General features: G+C 42.0%; 1 protein-coding gene across 14 annotated transcripts in view; it reads right to left on the bottom strand.

The window, feature by feature from the left end:
• robo2 (roundabout, axon guidance receptor, homolog 2 (Drosophila)) overlaps positions 1-22,381 on the bottom strand; it is a 343,344-nt gene that overhangs the window by 23,505 nt on the left and 297,458 nt on the right. For 7 of the 14 annotated variants that reach the window (XM_067595136.1, XM_067595138.1, XM_067595144.1 and 4 more), the window contains 12 exons: positions 20,734-20,905; positions 17,915-18,120; positions 16,839-16,920; positions 16,561-16,726; positions 16,240-16,406; positions 14,636-14,757; positions 12,598-12,829; positions 9,569-9,693; positions 9,302-9,473; positions 8,209-8,397; positions 7,259-7,285; positions 4,197-4,239 (listed from right to left, as the gene is read on the bottom strand). In XM_067595136.1, the coding sequence (XP_067451237.1) occupies positions 4,197-4,239; positions 7,259-7,285; positions 8,209-8,397; positions 9,302-9,473; positions 9,569-9,693; positions 12,598-12,829; positions 14,636-14,757; positions 16,240-16,406; positions 16,561-16,726; positions 16,839-16,920; positions 17,915-18,120; positions 20,734-20,905 (1,703 nt within the window). The remainder of the gene's footprint in view (positions 1-4,196; positions 4,240-7,258; positions 7,286-8,208; positions 8,398-9,301; positions 9,474-9,568; positions 9,694-12,597; positions 12,830-14,635; positions 14,758-16,239; positions 16,407-16,560; positions 16,727-16,838; positions 16,921-17,914; positions 18,121-20,733; positions 20,906-22,381) is intronic. The other 7 variants (XM_067595147.1, XM_067595141.1, XM_067595146.1 and 4 more) reach the window with 3 other exon arrangements.

The following is a 22,381-nucleotide window of genomic DNA, read 5'->3' on the forward strand; positions in this document are numbered from 1 at the left end:
AGGATGGAACACCAGATTAAACATAGGCTGTAACTCATACCTGAGGTGATTAATAACTGAGTTTTTTTTTTAATGCCCCAGAATTATTTACGTATAGCTTAATTCTGCATCACATTACTGAATTGAGAAATAATGAATAAGAAACATGACAGCAATCAGCAGCAAGACAAAGTAAAGACATACAATTAAACATATGTTTAAACATTAGTGTGTGCAAACCAATGTGTGTTGTGTGAGATAAGCTTCCAATAAGCCTCTGAAGCTAATGAGACACTTTTGAGATAGAAGGAAATACTATACGGATAAATTTCTTCTCCCACAAAGTTGGAATTCCTTCAGGCAAACACAGCAGCCCTTTATCTCTCTGTTTCTCCTGCTGTGTCTTTGTCACATACTCTGAGTTATTAATGCAAAAGCACACTGTGGAGACACTAATGCATGCATTTGCTCTCTGCACACATGTGCAACAGTGCACGCTGACACCCACATGTATATGTTTCCCTATTCATTAATATCTTGCACATTCTGCTGTGTTTTCCCATCAACCCCTTATGGTGATGTCCAGACATTCTAAATCTTATTTGATGAGACGTCAAACCTCCACCCTAGCCCCCACCATGATGCCCCGGCCCACTTGTGGGATGCCTGCATATGGGAGAGGGCAGCTCCATTTAACAGGTGTTGTGTCCCTCCTCAGGGGGTGAGAACCATAAAAAACAGTCATTAAGACTTTAACCTCTCATGGGTGACTGCTGGGAGGCCATTAGGGCCACTTTACTGTACAATCACGTCTGAGGCTCGTTACCATGGGCAACACAGATGGAGTTAAATGAGAATGAGAAATTGAGTTAAATGCCTTTGTTTATGTGTCAGTTCATTGATACATCACACTCCATTTGTTTCTAATGACTTGCAATGGAAATTGATTTGAATTAATGCAAACAAAAAGTTAAGAATGTGTAATTACCAATTCACTGATTGAAGTAGAGGGAGGATACAAAAAAATACACCTTGTGCACACCAAAAAAAAAAAAAAGTTTCTTCCACAGGGTCTCTTTTACTCATTTTTCCCTAAGAAATAACAACCTGCATTGGTCAGACAAGTACCACATGTGAAGAAGTGGATGGCATTGCCTTCTCAGAAACACAGCACACCCCGCTGTCAGTCCCGGCAGTGCTGTATGTAGCCAACTACAGATACACATGTGTGCTCCGAGAAGCTGTGGAGCACAGTAGTTAGCAGCCTGGCTGCTTGATGGGGCTTTTTGTCTCAGCTCCAATGGGGAGATGTGATGGCTCTGAGGGACTAGGAGAGAGTCAAGCCCTGAGGACAGGGGCAGGTAATGGGCGTGCTGCAGTCAGTCTCTCCCTCAGCCACAGGTTCTAATGAGAAGAGCTGTTCCACAGAGGAGGGAGGCCAAATGAACTGCAGCCCTGGCAAGCTAAGAGCCCTCGCTGTGGTTCCTGAATGCCAAAACAGGCCCTCAGGGGAGACAAGTCATTCAAATTGATGGCTGTGCATCAGACACATGCACTTTTATAGGGTAATACATCTCTTCCCGTCCTTCTACTTCTGTTTCTGGCTGCCATGTCCCCCACTGCCATCATTCTCTCTCGCCATACCATCTTTCCCTAACCCTATTTTCTTTTATTTTCCCCCTGTACACCGCCACGTCCTCTTTTTTTTTTTTATCTCTCCTGTCTGACTCTTGTGCGCTTAGCATCTGTCAGACTTAAATTTCCAAGCAGCTGAAAAAGAAGAGGATATTGTTCTCTTTTGTTACGTCCAGCAAGACTGCAACATAACTATACACTGTCTAAAGTAAAAGACTGTGCCTTTGTCTCACTACTAAGTCTCACTTGTCCTGTCTGCTCCAGAGAGTCCTCCCCCAGCCCACTAGAGAAAGACCATTTGAAAGACAAGGAGCTGACAGTTGAAATGGCTGCATCGTCCTTGTATTTATCACACAGCAGTATTCCTGGATAATTAGAATAAGACTGATTTATACTGGGGTATTTGCTATATATATATATATATATATATATATATATATGTGTGTGTGTGTGTGTGACTGTGTGTGTGCGTGCATGTTTGTGTATGTGTGAGATGGTGGGATAATGGGGAGTGGGTGGGGGGTGGACACCGGGTCATACGTCTAATGAAAAGTTGACACCTAACTTTTAATCCCCGCCCAACCTTGGATGGATGGCAGCCTTGGCAGATAAATTTTGATTTGGACCGTTTCCTCATCCTGTTAGACATTTCAGTTACTTGTGATAGGTAGGAAACCATAAATGCTGCCTAAGATGCCTGACACTGAGCTCCCCATAAATAAGCCAAGTGAGAGATATTAATTCCAAAGCAACTTCATAAATCAGGTGTTTATGGTCCCGCAGACTAGTGAATGGAACTTGGATTAAAAGTCTAGACATTAGCTAACACTTAGAGCAATGGGAAACACAGATTACTTTCTAGATTAACTCTCAAGGAACATGCTGTCATTTAGCATTCAGATCCTGGGATGTAAAGGAATTTCCATAGCAACAGCCTTGAAGAAACCTGTTCACTGCATTGCTCAGCCCATTCTCCCTGCCTATAGGAGTAAATCTGCTTTGCTAAAATATTGATCAGTGCCGAGATAGGAAGTTATTACTACCTCCTAATTACCATCTCCCTATTGGCAGGGGGATAAGGAATGAGCCCTTATCGGCTTTTATCAATTTCAATTGAGCAGCCAAAGTCAAATCGTCCAGGTCTACCAATCTGCAGCCTATTCATCTTCCATGAATCATTTATTTTGTGATCGATTAAGTGTAATTGTTCAGTCAAGGCAATTTGGCAGGAGCCAATGAGAAACTGGAAACAGACGTGGCTTCATTTGCTATTGTCTAATTAATGCAATAAACAGCTCATGTAACAAATGAACACATTTTCCTCTGATACTCTGCTACACATTTTCACTCTCAGGGCAGATGGGGAAGTTGCAACATCTGGGATTTGATGGCACTAGAGTGACTAACGGATCAGAGGCTCATGTTAGAATAAGAGCTCCAGACTGCATCCTATTCCAGTGTCGTGAAAATTGTGGCAGTCGCTGCTACTGACTAAAGATATGACAAATACAGAGCACCACAAATACAGACATTTCAAATCCCATTCGCTGGAGTGAAAATCAGAACCACTTATGTGGAAAATTGAAGGAAAAACACTACAGCAGAAAGTAGATGAGAAAAGGCATGGCAAGTAGCGTGGCTAATTCATTGAGAGCCTGCTGGCAGCTCACAGAACAATATAGGCAAAATTGTCCATTGTGGCATCCAGTCATACGCACACAGTAAGAAAAAAAAAAAATTGAAAGAACATAAATATAAAAGTGCTGCAAGCAGACTGCATAACACATACATTCCCAAAAGCCCAGAGACACACAGGGTCAGATTTAGTTGACAATCTCTCGCTGAGTGTTTGAGATCTGGAGCCTTTACCTAGTCAGGTGTGATAAGCAGTAGATAGACAGAGGCCTGGGATTCTCAAGGGAGTCTCTTGAATACCCACAAAGGCTCAGTAACTGGTGTCATTGAGATGTGCCCTATTCTCCGTAGCCCCTCTCTCTTTCACTAACACATGCTGAAATGGAGCAGGCTGTATGGGGGTGCAAGCGGGGTACCTCCACACACCTCTCCCCTGGGTAATTATTTTTACATTATTACATGTGCTCAGATCCCAGCCGCCCACGCAAGGTGACAGGCAAATTTATCACTCCAGAGGGCTTCTGGGTTGCCTGTAGCCAGCAGCAGAAGATAAATGACAAAATAAAAGCACTCTCTGCTTAAATTGTTTCTGTTAATTCTGTTGAGGAGATTTATGAGTTCATCTATCGATGCATGAACGGAGATGTGGTAGAAATGTATATTTGCACGCGGGTTTGCATGAAAGGCACACAAACAGGTATTGGTTATCTATCAATCTATCAGTCATTTATCAGTGTTAGAATCAAAAGCAGCTAGCTGTAGAGCTGTAGACCTCATGCATGTTGGGGAAATGTTGTGTTAGGATGAATATAGCTTAGGGCAGAGAGTAATAAATACAGTAATGATGATGGGATGATACTTTTATATATTTATTTATGTTATACTGATAGTAAGTTTGGTGTTGTGAATAGAAATAGAAATAGAAATGTTTCTGGTGGGACACTCACCTTCCATTGCTCATCAGACCACCATCAACTCTCTGGAATGTCACTAAAGTCAGAAAAGTAAGAAAGAGGAAAAAGACAAAGCCAGATATTAAGTTTTTCTAGTAGGCTAAAATATATAGCAAAACAAACAAACCAACAAAAAAAAAACAAGATTTATTTCCATAATTCAGATAAGATGCATTGTATTTCCAGCATTGTCCAGATTTGCCCTTGTGTTTCTACAACTATGTTTTCCTCTAATCACTTTCTCTTACACAGTAAGACAGTTAATAGATTCACTAAGGGATGCAGATGTCACTCTGTGTCCAAAGCCTTTCATGAAAATAAAAAAAAGTGCAATGATGAGGATTTCATATTGCTTTGCTTTGCATAAGTGGAGATGTCATGTGTTCCTCAAGGACAAGATGCCTGATGAGAGGGAAAACTCATTTCATCTTTCTTATTTTGCTGCTGAGTTATTATCAGATTTGTGATTAAATCTCAGCCAAAAAATGATTAGAAAAGGCAGAGGCCTCATTAATCACGTTGAGTTTTCTATCTACAAGCGTTGAGGCTGAGTTACTGATCCCTCAGCTAGCAGGGCTCCCCAGAAGCCATGCATGTGGCCTGTTCCATTACAGTGATCTATAGATAACAAGGGCCGCTCTTTGTCAGCGGCTAGTAAAACTCCATGGCTCAAAGTGAGAGACGGCTGGGAAGGATCCCTTTTCATCTTTGTTCAACGACCATGATGACAAAGCAGCATCAAGAGTTCTAAGCATTTAAGAACTTCAATGGATGACAGGAAACACAGAAAACCAGCAAGAGTTTTGGAAATCACCTCATGCCGATGAGGGGGGGTGGGGGAGGGCGAGGAGGGAAAAAAGAGAGCTGGTTTACTCAGGAGAGAAGGAGAGCTGTTAGTAATTTGGCTCATTTGTTCCACAGATGGAGATTAAAGAGACAAGGAGGCTGAACATTCCTCCACTCTTTTCTGTTTCATTCAGGTTGATTCCACAACAAGCCCAGGCATGGGCAAGAGAGGGGGCTTTTCTATGGGTGACGTAGTAACACAGATGACAGGGAGAGGAAACTCCCACAGTAGATTACAGAGGCTGCTGAAAAGACATTTTAATGCATCGTCAACATTACCTAAGCTCGCTCAATCCAATTCTCTCTGTTATAATCAAAATTTTAGGATTTTAAACAAGAGAAATACAATTAAAAATGTGTTTAGCATGCATGTCAGAACAGTTGATAGTTTGTTTACTGCATTAAGGTTAAAGCGACTGAATACCAGCAAGCAGGATTAAAATGCTTATTGCTAACAATAGTTTTACCCAGATAAAACCAACATTGCAGGTCTGTCTGAATGAAATATAGCTTTGACAGCCCCAGACAGACTTGCCATCCTTTATTCAGTCATAGCTAAAGCCGTTTCTCTTTGTTCCACTACCAACAAACTTCCATTAGAGAATTCTCTGCCGTTTGAGAGAGGACTGACAGGAGAAGGAGGCGGAGGCGAGGGGAGGCTGTGCAGCGGGAAGGCCTCTGAAGTCCCTATCTGTGCTCAGGCACATTTCTGGGCTGCTGTGGAATACTTTTATGTTAGCCAGAGTGACATGGCGGCATAGCTGTGTTTCTTGCCTCAGTCTTCCAGATAAGCACTTTCTCCAATATGAATACAGATTAATCCCCTTTAATAAGCATTAAAGGGGGGAGGACATAATCAGCGTATAAAAATTCCATCAAATCTCCTCCCTGCTGGCCGTGCGCCTCAACAGTGTGGTGATTTACCTCTCCTGTACTGGCAGCTTTAGGAGGCAGAGACAGGACACTCTCGATACATCAACTAATTGTCAATACAGAGAAGAGCAGCACTGTAAGACTCTTCAGCCACACTCTGGCACATGTTCTAAATATCACCTCACTCTAACTATATAATCTCTTCTATGTTTGACCTTGTTTTGTGCTTGCCACTCAAACTCTTTTAGTGAAATAACCTGACTCATCTCTGGCTTCTCTGAGATGTGCTTCCAATTTTAAACCAGACAAGTTTCACTAACATATTCATGTCTTCCATAATTTGTTATCACAGCTGCTGTGGAAAGGCTAGAGTAACATGGCTTTTCGGAGGAAGGCTCCGCAGGGACCACATAGCTACATGTGTACTTTACCGAAAATGTTATGAGTTAAAGTTGTCAATAAATCTGAGAAGCAGAGGCGAGGTCACTATGCTGCCCTGACTCAAGGTACCACAGTTATTAGTTACATGTATACTATACAGAAAAAAGGCCTCCAAGTTTTTATATCAAGCTGTAATGCCTTTTCCCTCTTTAATAACTTTCTCTTTACTCCCTACTACTTCATGTCTGAGACAGGTGACTCTTCTCTCAGCCCACTCCATCCACAGACAAAGATAGATGAATGATTTAGTGTTGGTGCCACTCAGGCTCACGCCAGCAGCTCTAGTTTGCAAATATGCAAACAAATTGTAAATTTGTAAATATAATATAGTTGTAGTAGCGAGGGATGTTTCCACAAATAAATAAAAATAAAAATAAAAAACAGAAGGAAGAGGGAAAAATCAAATACACCATCCAGTTACCTAATGGACACCTATGGAGAACAGATATGTAAGTTACAACACTATTTCAATCTTGGAAAGAAAACAAAGAGGAATGAGATCATTGGAGGAAAAGGAAAACGGACAGTCTTACCCTGCACCAAAGACAAGACTGCCACAAAGAAAAACACACAAAACATGATGAAACTTCATTCAAAAACAGGTAGCCACAACACACATACATACAAATACAACACAATATGTAAATAAGGCTGTAGATTGGGCAGAAAGAAGGATTCAAGTTTGCAGGGCCCTGGTCATAGCCAATAGCAAATTTAGATTTCTTCGACTTGTAAATTTGCTGCTCTGGGGGCTTAAAATTGCTGTCATCGGTGTAAGGTTTAGATTTGCATTAGCCATGGCCATCAGTCTGACAATCCAAGCATATATACTATAAGCGGGCAGGAGATGAATCTGCCGTGGGATGGGGTGAGGAGACAGGACAAATGAACAGTACCTGCAGGGGTGAAGGTGAAGGACTGAACTGCAAAACAAGAAGACAGAGAAGTTGTGTGTTAAAAGCCTGCAGAGATAAGCGGTGCTTTAGGGGTATCTGCACACTGGAGACAGGGTTAAGGTAAGAGGTGCTGAGGGTCAGAGAATATAAGACCACGTCGTCGCCCAGTGTGCAGAGCGACAGCCAGGAAAGCAGCCGGCTCAGAGGCCACAGAGGTGTAGAGACGGTGGCACAAACCAAAGAAAACACACAAACACATAAATGTAACAAACAGAAATGAAGAGCAAATGAACCACACCAGCTTACAGTAGCTGCTATGGTACATCTTCTTTTTTGGCTTTCTAAAAATCTTTTTTTAAATGCTTAAATAAGTAAGTATTTGAGAATATCTGCTTGTTTAAGGCAAGAACTAATACTAGAATATCATGTTTCACTGACTGCGACGCTAATGTGTCAGTTCATTACCATTTTCTGCTTTCTAATTAAATCTCGTACCCTTGGCAGTGCATATGGACTTGGTGGTTGCTAGTATTGACAAGGGGTCACTCAGTAAGATGTCAGGGTCAGTGTGTGGGAAGAGAGCTGGACGAACTCCAGCTTCAGTGACCAACAGAGAGTCCAGTCTGCCCACTCAGCTCGACCACCCTGGGCTATTAACCAACACCGTGGGTGGATTTGTCAAAAAAACTGTAGCCCTCTGGAAATAATTCACACTGACATCTGTCTCCCTGTTGAGCTTTAACACCATAGCTGTCTCAAGCTCATGGTTAGCAGCTTACGCAATGTTTCATCAAAACTATACTGATTAAGACTGAATGATGATAATGTAGTGTTAAGTTATTCTTGCTTTGTTGAGTAGTTAAAGAATTTTCCGTTGTTTACTTTGACACTAAGAACAGAATGTCAGTGGTAATTTGCATAGGTGACTATGGGGCTATGATCAGTCTAACCTGCGTAGTTGCTCAGACCCTTTCTCTTCTTTCTCCTCCAGTAGAGCCAGATGCTGAAGCCCATAAGAATGACCCAACAGGCGCCTCCGATACCAGCAATAAAAGCAGGCTGTTTCACCACATCAGTGATCTGTTCTGTGATGCTGTTGTTCCGGTTTCCATGTATAATCACGTCCCGAAATTCCTTACCTGGGGGCACAGGGACAAACAGGCAACAGGTGAAAGTTGAGACATGAAGTTGAGGCTTAAACATGTTCCACTTTTCCATTCTGATGAAATAACACCTATATATACATCAAGATAGGGTTAGGGCTAGATTAGGCTCAAAGAAACTCAGTCTGATGAATTTCGACTGAGATATTGATCAAGGGAGCAGGTCATAGATCTGAAGGATGTGCAGTGAAATATAATGTGCAGACTGAAAAAGACAAAGCCTAAAAGCTTATAACAAACCCCCAGGTGAGCAGGTTGTTTGCTTAGCTCAGCCCTTAATTCACTCCATTGCTGGTAAAACACACTATGTGAAATGAAAGGAGAGGATCCTGGTCTGTATTGATCTTCTATCACAGCTCACCCCAACTAGTCTGCTTGACACTATTTCTAAGAGCATGAAAGACTCAGAGCAAAAAAACAAATGTTCCCACACATTGATAGGTACAAATACATTTACTCATAAAGATAAAAATGCACATATGATCAAAGTGTCACAAATGTTCTTCATCTTTATATTACACACACATACTGTTTAACTAGATAGACACACCCATTCGTACATCCACAGACAAGCAAACCCACAACGTATTATAACTGCAAGCTTGAAGCTCTGCTCTCAGAGATGGATTATGTGAGTGACACTGGGGAAATAAGAACATGCTACAGGCCAAGCCATCAGTTATGGGTCAAATCAGGCACAATCTGCCTCAGCCCCACATAAATCATCTGTGGTCAGGCCACATATAAAAATGGTAGTATTTCAACAATATTATACATTTGGCAATTCCTAGTATTTAAAGAAAATATCCACATGATTTGCTCTTTTCCTGAAATGATTCATTCACTGACATATACTTCTGCTGGATGCTAAAAATCTTACCGATGATAATAGACTGGGGTTCACTCTTGACTCCGACGCCTGCGCTAGTGCTGGCAGCCACTTCCACCCGGTACACCACTCCCACCTGCAGCCCACCCACCACCACTGAGCGTATGGCAGCATCCACTGTCTTATTTACATGGAAACGTGTCTCATTCCCTAGACACCAGATCTAAAGCAGAGAGGAGGAAAAAGAAAAGAGGCAGTTGATTCACTGTGAACCTGAATGAGTTAAATAAGAGTCCATGCTGACTCGCAGTAACCAACCTTGTACTCTTGGATGATGCCGTTCTGGTGATCTGGTGGAGGGGGGTCCCAGGAGATGCTAATGGAAGTGCTGTTCTGGTTTCCCACAGTCAGGACTGTTACCTGCTGAGGAGGGGCACTGGGGGCTGAAAGAGGAGGCAGAAAATAAAGAGGTCAACAATCAAATACACTACCCTGAGGATCAAACAAAGGAGGAAAGTATCTAATTCTTGGTAACAAGAATACTGGGACACTGTGCATCTGAATGTGTTTGTAGAGGAGCTCATTAATATGTACACACAAGTACACATAGCCATGAACAGACATCCACACACACACACTTTTCCAAGGAATGTTATTCTTCAGGGATGGCAGGTGGCTGAAGGCTGTCAAGATGTCTCATTAGAAGGGGATTTACATGAAGACCAGGGCAGGTCTGACATGGCTACAGCCTATCTTTAACATTTCACTATGATTTAATATCTCATTCTCTGCTCCAGCTTGGTGGATTTGCAGAAAGAATACTGGTATTGATTTGTGGAATGACGACCTGGCACAGTCAGGAAAGTGCTCTCAGTCAAGCTAAGACTCCGGCATTGACCGAGCCAGGGTGGCATGTGGGTCAACAAGCTTATAGGATGAAGCGCAGACGTGGAGGAAATATGAAAAAAAAAAATACATTTTAGGAGAAGGAAACAAGGTCTCAGTAAACATATTGACTGATTCCATCGATCAGCCAGATGAAACTAAAGCCAGTAGGTAAGGATCAGAGCGAGGCTTCAGAGCGAGGCACATCTAAATGAATCGGCTCTGTCCACAGGCAGACAGAGAGTGGATAGAAACAAGACAAGTCCAAGCTTTCATAAACCTCACTCTGTTGTTATTCTGATGGCAACAATCTTCTGACCCCACAAGGGGTAACACAGGAAAAATAAATAACAGTTGGCCCAACTGGAAATAACGTTTTAAAAATAATGTTTTCTCATTTCCGCAGTGGCTGGCAGGGGAGCAGCACCACAGCAGAATACTGACAGGTCAATTACTCCTGAGCTGCCTCTCCCTCACCTCGCCTCCATCCAAAATGGCACGTGTCACCCTGTAAATCTGTGCTCATCCCTCAGCACGATTGGTCACACTGGCCCCCAGAGAGCCAGAAGGACCTGGCATGATAGAAGATGAATGGGCCCAATGATGAACCCAACACCTTGGCCAGATTAGAAACAATCTACCAAGGGAGCATCTGATCAACCATCATGCTCAGGGCTTTCCAATGCTGCATTACATCCAGGTGACAAAGTGCTGGATTGGTGGGTAGCAGCCATCAGAGACAATGTCGTTCAAAGTTAATGTTATGAATGATTTAGCAGCTTATTATCATGCATATTTGTGCTAAACAATACACATTTTTCATTAGAGGCCTCAGAGGCTGTGCTAATAGAGCCATTAGTGGAGTGATGTATGGCAGGCAGGAATGTGACCTCCTGTCTCTCACGTCTGCGCAGTGCTATGCTGGATAATGAAGAAATACAAACATTTCATACCCATGCAAAAAAGCCAATAGCTAAAGAAAATCACTGGGTAGGCCTTGTTCTCCACCCCCATCCACATGAATGAAAGTTAGACCACTGCAAATCATCATCTATGTAAATGTTACTGATTTACCTAAATATGCACTATTTTGCATAAAAAAATGGGCCTCCATGGTGACATCTTACATTCAGTAGGAATCAGGTGGCAACCATAATTCATTTATCAGCCATGACTTGAATCCCTGTCCAGATGGAGAGTGAGAGAATGTGTGAAAAAGGCGGAGGGAGACTACAAAGATGGACACAGAATTGGAGCGCTGAGCATACTGTAACCCTGCATCCATCTGGACCTGCTCTGGGGATTCTCTAATTGTGTTAGCTAATGGACAACCTAAGTTTTAATCACTCTCTGAACTAGACTTCTCTATCCATCTAGCTGCCCTGCTCAGTAGTCCCAGGGTCTCTGAGGAGCCTCGAGCCGTGTGTTTGACGGTGTATCAGCTATGACCAGGCACAGCAGCGGGGTTGTGACAGAAATAGAAAGTGGTCAAGCTCTCTGAGGGACTGGGATGCAGATAGGGCAGAAGCAGGGACCATTATCAGTATTGGTAATAGCTAGGACATGCAGGTTCTAGAGGCCTTAGGGAGAGGAGGTGTGCTGGCATGTATGTGTTTATTATATGTGTGTGTTTGTGTAAGAGTGTGTGTTTGGGACAGCTGTAATGTGATGGCAGTTCCACTACAGCAGTGCGTACACTGGCTGCCCACAGGAGATATGGTCCCTCTGAGAAAGGGAAAATAAATGGGCCTGTCACCCCGACAGGATGTGAACTGTCTCCTATACATGCATGCCTGAATATGTTGCGGCAAGATGGGCTTTGTCTTCAGTATAAAGAGTCTGTATTTGTCCCTTTGTGCTGCTGTGGCCATGTACTGGGTGTGTTTACTTCAGATCACATCATAATTTAATTATTGTTATTAGACTTGAAGGTTGACAAAAGGCTGTAGCGGTGCTGTTGGATGCATTTCTGTTTGGGCATGGGTTAAAAGAGTAAGTTCATCCAAACACAGACCTGTGTGTGTGTCATGTGTACAATATTGTGCCACACTGCTCTGTGGCCTTGTCAGAGCCTGTATGAATCAAGCTTTGGGCGACAGATCCTCTTCGCGGGAGGAAGTGTGTGCTGTGTCCAATCACAGCTCAGGCCTGTGGCTGCTGGGTGATGGATTAGAAGATGGCTGGCAATAACACCACCAATCATAAACAAAAAAAGCACAGCAGGAAGGTCAGACAGACAGGCACAAACTTGCATGCATGTACACAAACATTCACACATATTCCCTCAGTTCTCAGTATCAAAGGGAGGGGTAGTGGTGCCTGTGAAATTATGACAAAAACCAACATGAAAGCAGCCTGCGGGGTCATGTGTCATCCGTCATCCCACATTTGTGTTTGATTCAATATGTTGTATTGCTCCTGACATAATCTATATATACTCTGAAAGTTTTTCTGCTTCATACCTTCCTCAGTAGTCCGTGCTGTCCTGGATTCACTGTCCATGCCTTGAAACTCATTGAAGTAAGGCCGGACCTTGATCTCATACACAATGCCCTTCTTGAGTGCGGCGAGGATGATGCTGCGCTCAGAAGGGACCTTGACATCCTGGGTCTGCCAGTGTCCTGGGGAGGGCAGTCCTGAAGTTTGCCTGTACAGAACTCTGTAACCCTGGATGAACTGGGACTGACGATCCACCTGAGATAATGAACAAAGACAAGATTACTGTTGTATTTCAGTACAAAAGGAGCAGTACAGGGGGAGAATGGTAGATGCTATCTTGGGCCAGTCACTACATAATATAAAAGGAAGGATGTTTTTCTGCAATGTAGTTTTTCCTCACGAGATTGCATTCATGACAGTTTAGAGGCTCATTGAATGGGCCTTTTATCACCAGCTATGACACACTTATCTCAATTAACGCCCTGACATTACCTCACACACCCAGCTCCCAGCCCAAAGTGTTCCCTCATCCATTAAAAAGACTTTTTGGTAATGCCACCTTAAAGGACATATGCATGTCTCTATAAATAAATACTAATTAGTGACACTGGAGTGCAGGTCCTACCACATGTATGATGGGTTGTGAGTAAGAGAATGTCATGCAGCAACAATCATAGACACCCTAGGGACATCGGGAGAATACACAGCAGAGGTGATAACAAGAGATCTGTCCCATAGAAAAGATGAAGAGACTTAAGTGTGATAGCCCCTTGCAACCCACAAAAGACCCCTCCCTTAAAACTTGGGCCTATTAAGCTGGGCAGAAAAAGCTGAATTTATGCAGAGGAGGAGCAGGCGCATAACTCACTGTAATGGCTTGTTAACAGTAGAAGAAGTGAGTGGGGCTTCCAAGTGGGATATTAAGCAGCTGTTTTTCGCCACTGTAGCCTGAGTAAATCAGCAAAATGGATTCCCTGTTTGGTATGTGACTTTTATTAATGGAATGATTTGGGAATATAAAAGCTCTCTGAGAGTGGCCTCTCTGTTTACTGAAAGGGCTCTGATTGATTAGGTAGCCATGTTTTGTGTTGATTGCCCATTGCAATCATAAAGCAATGCTTTAGCATTAAATTAGCCACCAAGTCTTGAGGTGAGACTTATTACAGGGGTCAATAAACATGTCACCAGGAAAACTGCTAATGTGGTTCATTTGAAAATGGAAACAGGCACCCCATGTCACTATATGATAGGTATAAAGTGTAAATACCTGCACCAGAGTGATTTATAGCACCACAGTCAAAATAAACCAGCACATATATTGTATAAAGACTTGAGCTTTGAAGAATATACAGAGCCCTTTTGTCATCATTACCATGCAAGTAAATAAAAAATCATTTTAGTCAGTGCTGTAGCTGTTTTTAATAAAACTGTCTGATTTTGTGCTGATTCCACAATATGTGGGGCAGGTGAGTTTGTTTGAATGTGTGGTGTAAAATAAGATTAATGCATCATCTCATGGAAGTAGGAAAACAGCGTTTAACCACAAACATTAATTTCAATCTAATTTTATCTGTGCAATGTCTTTGTTTTAAGAGGGAAGCAGCTGAAGACATATGGAAGATTGATGAACAACCAGATGTCTCTGACATCTCTTTTGATGTTCACTGTAGTTAAAAGAAACCATTTTCCAGCTATTTGATGTTCAGTTACTTTCAAGTCAGCAATTACAATATTTCAAAGCTGCAGTCTTATGGAACAACCTGACTAAAATTCCCAAACATAAAACAAATGGTAGCCTCGAGGACCAGCTTTTTGCTTTCAAAGAGAGATCTTCTGTTAATATCAACTAGCTTGACTTTATGACTCAATTTTGCAAAATCAAATATTTAAGTGATTGCAGAGAGATAAGAAAACCACATACAAACCAACAGATCTAAAATATATCTTTGTTCTTCAAGTAAAAGGTCTCTAGGCTAACAAATAAAAATGATGTACTTGCTGAAAGTTTAGTGGTAGTTAAATATAGTTGCATATACACGCAAAATAACATGCTGCACTTACTGTCCATGTGACCTGGATGGTTGTGGGACTCAGGACAACTGGGTTGTGCAACCGAACTATAACCTCACCAAGCTCCTTCTGTACGTGCCTGTGGTCAACACCCTGAGCTGGAGGACTTATGTCTGAAAGAGAGAGAAAGAACAATGAGAAAGACAGACAACAAATGTGTGTGTGTTTCAGAGAGATGGCTAAAGACTCTCTTCTACTTGGTTTTCACAGAGTTTACTCAGTTTCTTATAATAAGTCTTGTTATCACCATCATAAGTGGAATGGTAAAAGACGGGCTGAATAGACCAAGAGGATTCAACAAAGAGGCATACACTTGGTGATCACTACTTCATTTGAAAAGGAGCAACTTCATCTGCATTAAAATGACCTCATTCCATTTTGTGTTAAGGCAGTGGTCTGGTTTGGAGAAAAGAAAGGAGACTTGGGCTGGCAAAGTTCTTCAGATGTGTGACTTGTCTGCACTTACTGGGGTCTGACTGAACAACCACATCAACGAATGAACTCTGAATGCACGACCCCCAGACATATTGGATGGAAGATGAATGGACACTATGACACTATTTTCCAGCTCATTTCCCATTTCCCATTTTGCACATGCATGTGTTTCAAGTTACAAGCAATAAAAAACAGTGTATGAGATACTGAGTGTGGTTGAAGCAACCCACATTTTGAGTTATTTACTGAATGAAAGCAAAAAGCTTGCAGGAAGAAATTATATTTCAAAAAAGCTTTATTCAGACAACCCAACAGAGTCATGAATCACAGGCCACACTAATAGGGCACGACAGACCAAACACAGTTAAAAAGAAGTGGAAAATCAATTCGTCATCAATTCATGCTATTGTCAATAAACATGTCTATATATCATCTCAAGACCTTCACTTCAGCATGAGAGAGATATGCTACAATTTAAATTGCTGCAATGTAAACTATACTTTTTATGAAGAACACACTCTCGGCTTGCATTTGACAGTGCTTGGCCAAAATGTGATGTTTTGTTTTGTTTTTTTTTTTGCTGGGAACTTATCATATCAATGTAATCTGGAGACTGTGGTCTGTCCAGTGCCATAATCAAATTTTCTTTGGGTTTGGAGGGAGTCATTTTTTCCTGTTATGATCATTAACATAGCAGGGATAGCACTAACTGAGTTAGGCCTTCCAAAAGTAGACATGCTTATTTTACATAATTGCTTAAGTGCAGCCTTAATGAGCTGGGCTGAGATGGAGAATTTGACCTCTGGAAAGTTCTGCAGTATTTCAGTATGGCTATTCACTGTGGATTGCCAAGAGGGGATGATAAGTATCACACTTTGAGGGGGAGTACAGTAACCTTAACCTATAAGGCGCATCAGAAATTATACTCAGCTAAAAAAGAGAACTGCATTCCAATAGTGGCAGTGATTATGACAGGTTTGGAAATTATTATACATATGTTATCCAAGGAAGGTTTGTCGTCCTCAATTGCCTTTGATTCAACCCTCCTTGGATAACCATGACTTGGATGACTAAGAATCTACACAGACATTACATATGTTCTCAATAGACACTGCTACTACCATGAACATTCCTTTCATATTAATGTTATTTAAAGGTACCTTGTGTTCTGACAGGGTCAGACATGGGACTTGGATCACTCAGGCCCTGGCTGTTGACTGCTCGTACCATGAACAGGTAGATGGTGTTGGGACGGAGACCTTTGACAGTAAACTGGGTGGTTTTCACATGATCTGCTACTGTTTGCCAGCTGTTGCTCACAGACTGACTGTAATGGAAGAGAAGAGGGTTATTTCACATTATTTTCAATGTCTTTTCACAATATATTGCATGTGAAATAAAATATGTTTTTACTTGTGATCCATAGAATAGCAAGGCTACTAACTAACCTACGAGAGTTTGATGTTACTGGTAAAACAAACCTGAATGCTTCAATGACAAATGAGGAGACAGGTGATGCTCCAACCATCCCGGGCTGCCAGGACAAAGACACACTGTTTTTAGTGACATCAGTGACCTGAGGCTTAGATGGTGGGCCTGGAAGTTCATTCTCATCATGGTTCTTCATGACCATCACACCCCCGGCTTCTGAAATAATCGAATGAGACAGAAAAAAGTAATTTACTCTAACAAAGTGGAACCAACAAGTTGAAAAAAAAAAAGTACATAAAATACATGGAATCATTATGCCATGCTGTACCTTTGACTTCCAAGAAAGCACTCCATGATGTTTCACCACTAGAGCTGGTAGCCACACATGTGTAGATCCCAGAGTCTGAAAGCTGGAGCGCAGTGGGAGACACATGCATATATGAATGCAAACAAACACACACTAAAAGCATCAACACTCAGAGCGCAATGACTCCACTAATTATACTTTGTGTGATTTCACACATCCTGAGAGCAGTAGTAGACAGAATACATGTGATCTTCCTATCACTGAAATACTGAAAAGAGATGGGGCGACTTCACGAGCTAGCCTTGTGCTGGCCAAATTGTATGTCATTTGTGAGTGCCTCAAAGTGCTGACGCTAATTTCCTAATGAATTCCATTTTCTACTCACCACCCTTCCATCACTTTTCCACTCCCCCTCCTTATTTCCCCACTGTCCTGCCGACCACAACAAAGCCAGGCTAATTAATTTAGGGTGGGCTGCTGGAACCCCCTGGACCGATGACAGCTGGCTTGTCTCTCTATCCCTCTTAGGAACTTTGTTTTTTGTTGGTTTTTGTCCCTCTGCCTTCCTTCCATTTATTAAATAACATGTCAGTGGTCGGCAGCTTTGTCAAGCGTAATAGATATTCCACTGAGGCCTCAGAGTGGGGAAAGGAAGATGTGAGCCTTTTAAATTTAATCTACTCAAAATGTGTATGTGTGTACATGTGTGTGTATATATCTTAAGTGCATACATGTTTCTATCCTACAGCTGGAGTCCCTCCAACCCTGCACAGCTGAGCTGCATTGGAGTTGCCATGCCACTAAGTAATGCTATCAAACAATTAAAAAAAAAAAAAAAAAAAATCAATGCTGCCTATTCATCTCTTTAAGGCATTATGGTTCCTCTTGCACATCAAAGTTACGCTTGAGCCATGTCCTACTGAATTCTACAAAAGCGTATATCGTGCTGTATTGCAAGAATACAAATGTACATAACTGTAAACACGTCTTAAATTAAGTGACAAGGAAATAGACTGGTGACAAAGACATGAAGCAAAGAATAAAACATAGCACAAATGATTGATGGGTCTTAACATTATACAAGTGAGATCCTGTACCTTGATGTTTTTGATCTGGAGGCTGCCCAGCTCCTGCAGGGACATGCGAGGATCCTTTCCCAGCAGACTAATCCCATCCTTCAGCCAGCTGATGGAGGGGATAGGGTCTCCTGATGCTTGGCACTTCAACAACGCCACACTGTCCACCCCTAATGTCTGGTTGGACGGGCCTTGGCGAATGATGGGTGGTGGTCTGTCTGTGAGCACTGCAATACAAATACATTATGGACATATTATTATTTACAAGATACATTCAACAACAGTTTGAATTTTAGATGGATGAAGATGTACATATAAGGCGTCTGACTATGACAGCACTGATCATAAAATATGCTGGTGGTGGATGTGGGCATATATCATAAAATAACCTATTTTCTCTGTAGGTCTTGTAATTGCACCACAGAACAATGACTATATCCTGTATTTCCAGGAAGCAGGGTAAAAACAGCTGAGTAGTGTTTTCTAGTTTCATTGATGTGGCAGAGGGATGCTAAGCAGTTTCCAGTTATTGCCTGGGTAGCCTTATTTTTATACACTACTCGAGACTCTGTGGTACAGTTTGGCAGGAGGCTCTTGCCTTTTGACTCAGTGTGGTTCAGATAAATACTTCATTATGTGCAGTGAGGGGCACAATGAAAGGTAAATTTCAAATACAAAATGTTGACACTGAGACCACCTCATGATACACATGAGGCTAAGAGTGAAGAATCAAACTCTTAACAGAAAATACTCAGCGAAAACAACCATTTTACATATTAGTCAAGTTTCACTTTAGATTAATACTAAAGCCATGATGAATTCAATTTACATGAGAAAATTCATTTTTATAACGTGCCAAAAAAGCCAGTGGGTTCCTTCTATGAAATAGTGGGTATGTCAGAGGTGATCTCAGAGAGAGTTAGCACTCTACCACACAGGCAGTTTATATATTTAGAGTTGAATAATGTGGAGTCCCCCTGGCATCACAGAACCCACATTAATTAGAAGGTATGGATTAATGATGTCAGACCTGCAGGGGCTAATTACCAAGTCTACCTCAGTAACCTTTCAACACATTATCACACCCTCGTTTCCACCCCTTTTCTCTGTAGCAGCTACATCTGACAAAAAGAAGCGATTCCAAGTAATATGCGTTTGCTGCATTATGGTCACCCTTGGCTTTGGGTCCCCTGAGAGAGACAGAGAAAAACTGTGCAGTAACCTCTCTATATTATCTAACAGAAGCCAAATGTAGTACATCAATTGCAATGATAATAGTTCACTTATTATTTTAGTCTACTGGATTGTTTATTTTAGGGAGAATGTGATCATATGAATCACCAAGTAATGATGTAAATCATAAACTAAGCCAAGAGTGGATTCAAAGCATCCACTTCTAGCCAAGGGCTCACTGTGCTGTAGTTTATCTTATCTCATAAAAGTACACAAGGAAGTTCTCTGTCTGCCTTAGCTTTCACGTCAAGATTTACACTGCCATTACAATCTAGGATAAAGCCTTTTGTTCACAACTAAATACCCTGCATTATGATGTGCATCCATTTTTGTTTTGTTCCTTTTTAACAGAAGACAGTAAGCTTTGACTAGTTTTGACAGAAGCAAGTACGCAAGCAGAAGGCATTGCTTGGTCTAGGGGCTTGATGAGTCTGATGTATGTGTTGATGGCATGTAGGAGTGACGGAGGGAGGAGGCGAGGCTCGACTGAGGCCTTGGGTTTCTGGATCAGGAATTTCTCATTACAGATCTCCTTGAACTCCACAGACTGTTGTCGGCGCTTGGTGCAGTAAATCACAAGAAGACTGCAGCAGGTGTGGCCATGACCTCACCCTGGCCCTCCTGTACTCTTTCCTCCTCTCCCTCCCTTTCTTTTAGACCTGCCTCACACTCGTCTTGCTCACATGCCTCATCTAACACATTCCAGCAGAAACAAAATTGTCATATCCGAAATGGAAAACATACAGTAAATACTTATGATAACCAAAAAAAGGCCGCCAATGTATTTGGGTATAAAATGTGAAGTTATTCCAATCAACTGAAGGACATACCAAGTTGTATGTGTAATGGAACCATTCCTGTTTCAAACAAAATGCTGAAAAAAAGTGTTCCTGTGATGCTTTTAATCTTTCTCCTAGCAGGTACTTTAGCAGACATATGGACGGCCGTCTATCTTGCCATCACAACTGCTGAGCAGATTAGATGCTCCCACACCTCGCAGGACCACATAATTCATTCCACAGAACCATTGTCACTCACTCACTCAATCATGCCCCTCCGCCCCCCATCCGTTCTTTCTCCCTGTCTCCTTCTCTTGCTACCTCCCTCACAAACATACTTGCACCTCACCCACTCACCCAAATGCTGATCATTAAACTTGAAGGAACTCAAGGGCAATGCTTTATTTCCTTTCCAAATGAAAAAGCAGAACATTTTAATTAAATTGTGTCTGAAACAAAGAGGGTACTAGAAAAACACAGTGACTGAAGGTGTTCTATGCACATGCTGGCATTTCTCAAACCAAAGCTGGATTTATTCCTGCACATGGAATAAAAACATTTTGTTTGTGCCTGTGTATTTATACTTTCAAAAGTTCAAAAGGCCAAATTCCACAATAAACTCAACAAGACAGGAAAGATATTCCAGTTAACCATGACAAACTAAAATCAAGCGCATGTAGGGGGTTGATCAAACATGATTAAAACATATTGAGTATACATCTGTGTTTATATGCACATATGCACCAGTTTCACTACATTTGCAGCGGTGCTAAAGTGTGTGCTGTAGTGTGCTGGCATGGAAGAAGTTACGCGCCAGTTTTCCCTCACCATCTGTGACCTCCAGTTGAGCCTTGGCGAGAATACTGCCTGCAACGGTCAGGGCCTGGCAGATATAGTAACCAGCATCTGCCCGCTGCACAGATGAGATGGTGAGGTCTCCGCTGGGCGACACTGAGAAGCGACTGTTGGGCTGCTGGGGTTGGTTGGGAAACAGCAAATTCTGCAGGAAAGGGAACAAACAGCCAATTAGTGAGAACATGGAGCCAGTACAACCTGGAAGTATTACAAAACACTCACAAACAGTCCACCACCAAACACAAATGTACGTATATACTGCACACAAACACACACAAATACACACAGGTCACACAATTACAACTACAGTATGAACAATTTCATCTATCACTTGGTTAACCAACTGCACAGCATGTATACAGTTTGATGACTTGGTTTCATACTTATTCTTGGGCCAAGCCAGAGGCTCCACTGGGTTAGGAAGGCTACTTTTGCTCTTGTTGGCTTCATGACTACTTTCCTCTCTGCTTCAATTCCACAGTGGTTTTGGTTTGCTTTTTTTACCCCCCGGGGACCACCCCATACAAATGGAGCTTATACTGAATATAATACAAATTATCTTTAGGATATTATCAATCCAGTGCATGTCAGAGTAAATACACAGCTCAGCTCTTTCTTTTTTTGTATTCCCTTTTTTCTCATATGGTCCCCAAAGGTAACCAGCAAATACATTAGCTGGATTTAATTACACCTAATCACTTAAATGCAACAAATTATGTTGTTTTTTCAAATTAGGCTCTACACATCTCCCACACATGAGAGATGTCCACTCCATTATCCTCAAGTGTGAGAAAAAAAGGCCTTTCTGTCATTTAATTACTGCACTTGATTAGCTTTAATTTTTTCTCCCAACAAATACCTTCATACCCTTTATAAGTCAATGTAGGTGAGGTCGAAAAACCATCAATACACACGAGGACCGAACTGAGTGTCGAGAAGGCAAGGACATGCAACCACTTGTACAAAGATGTTTGTAGAGCATTTGTTTCCAAAGCCTCATCTTTAATGACAATGTTAGACACACGCCGGATATAAATCTTCTCTATCTGAGCAAGCTCACAACATTATACAGTAATACTGAGTCATACGCTGTAGGTCACACACTGGTAAGAGGTAAACTGGGTGAGTGTTTGTGTGAACATGTAAGCATGTATCTCACTTCTGTTCACTCTTTTAAGAGAACTATGCTGTAATTGTTGCCCTGCAGGCTGTGTGTGTGTGTGTGTGTGTGTGTGTGTGTGTGTGCGTGTGTGTTTTGAACCTTAGCCAGAGCTGAATCATATCTCTGGCTCATCTACAAGCCCCAACAGGCTCCTAATTGGCACTGTTGTTGAGCGTTGTGAGGACACCCAGGTATTTGAATGGGTTATCTACTTGAGTGAGGGATAGGATCGTTCTTATCAGTGCAGGGTCATGGGAAACCGATTAGCACTTTGCCAGGCACACTGTCGTTTGGCAGCTCCTGAGAACAAAGGTGTATCTGTGGGGTCTGTAGTAAAGATACTGATGACAGATAGTGTAGTTTCAAGTACTGTACGTGTGTGTACGTGTGTGTGTGTGTGTGTGTGCGCGCAGGGCAAGAGAATCATGAGTACTCAGTGATTCTCCATACAGCCAAGGG

The sequence above is a fragment of the Thunnus thynnus genome, chromosome 7 (genome assembly GCF_963924715.1).
Source record: "Thunnus thynnus chromosome 7, fThuThy2.1, whole genome shotgun sequence".
Classification (NCBI taxonomy): Eukaryota; Metazoa; Chordata; class Actinopteri; order Scombriformes; family Scombridae; genus Thunnus; species Thunnus thynnus.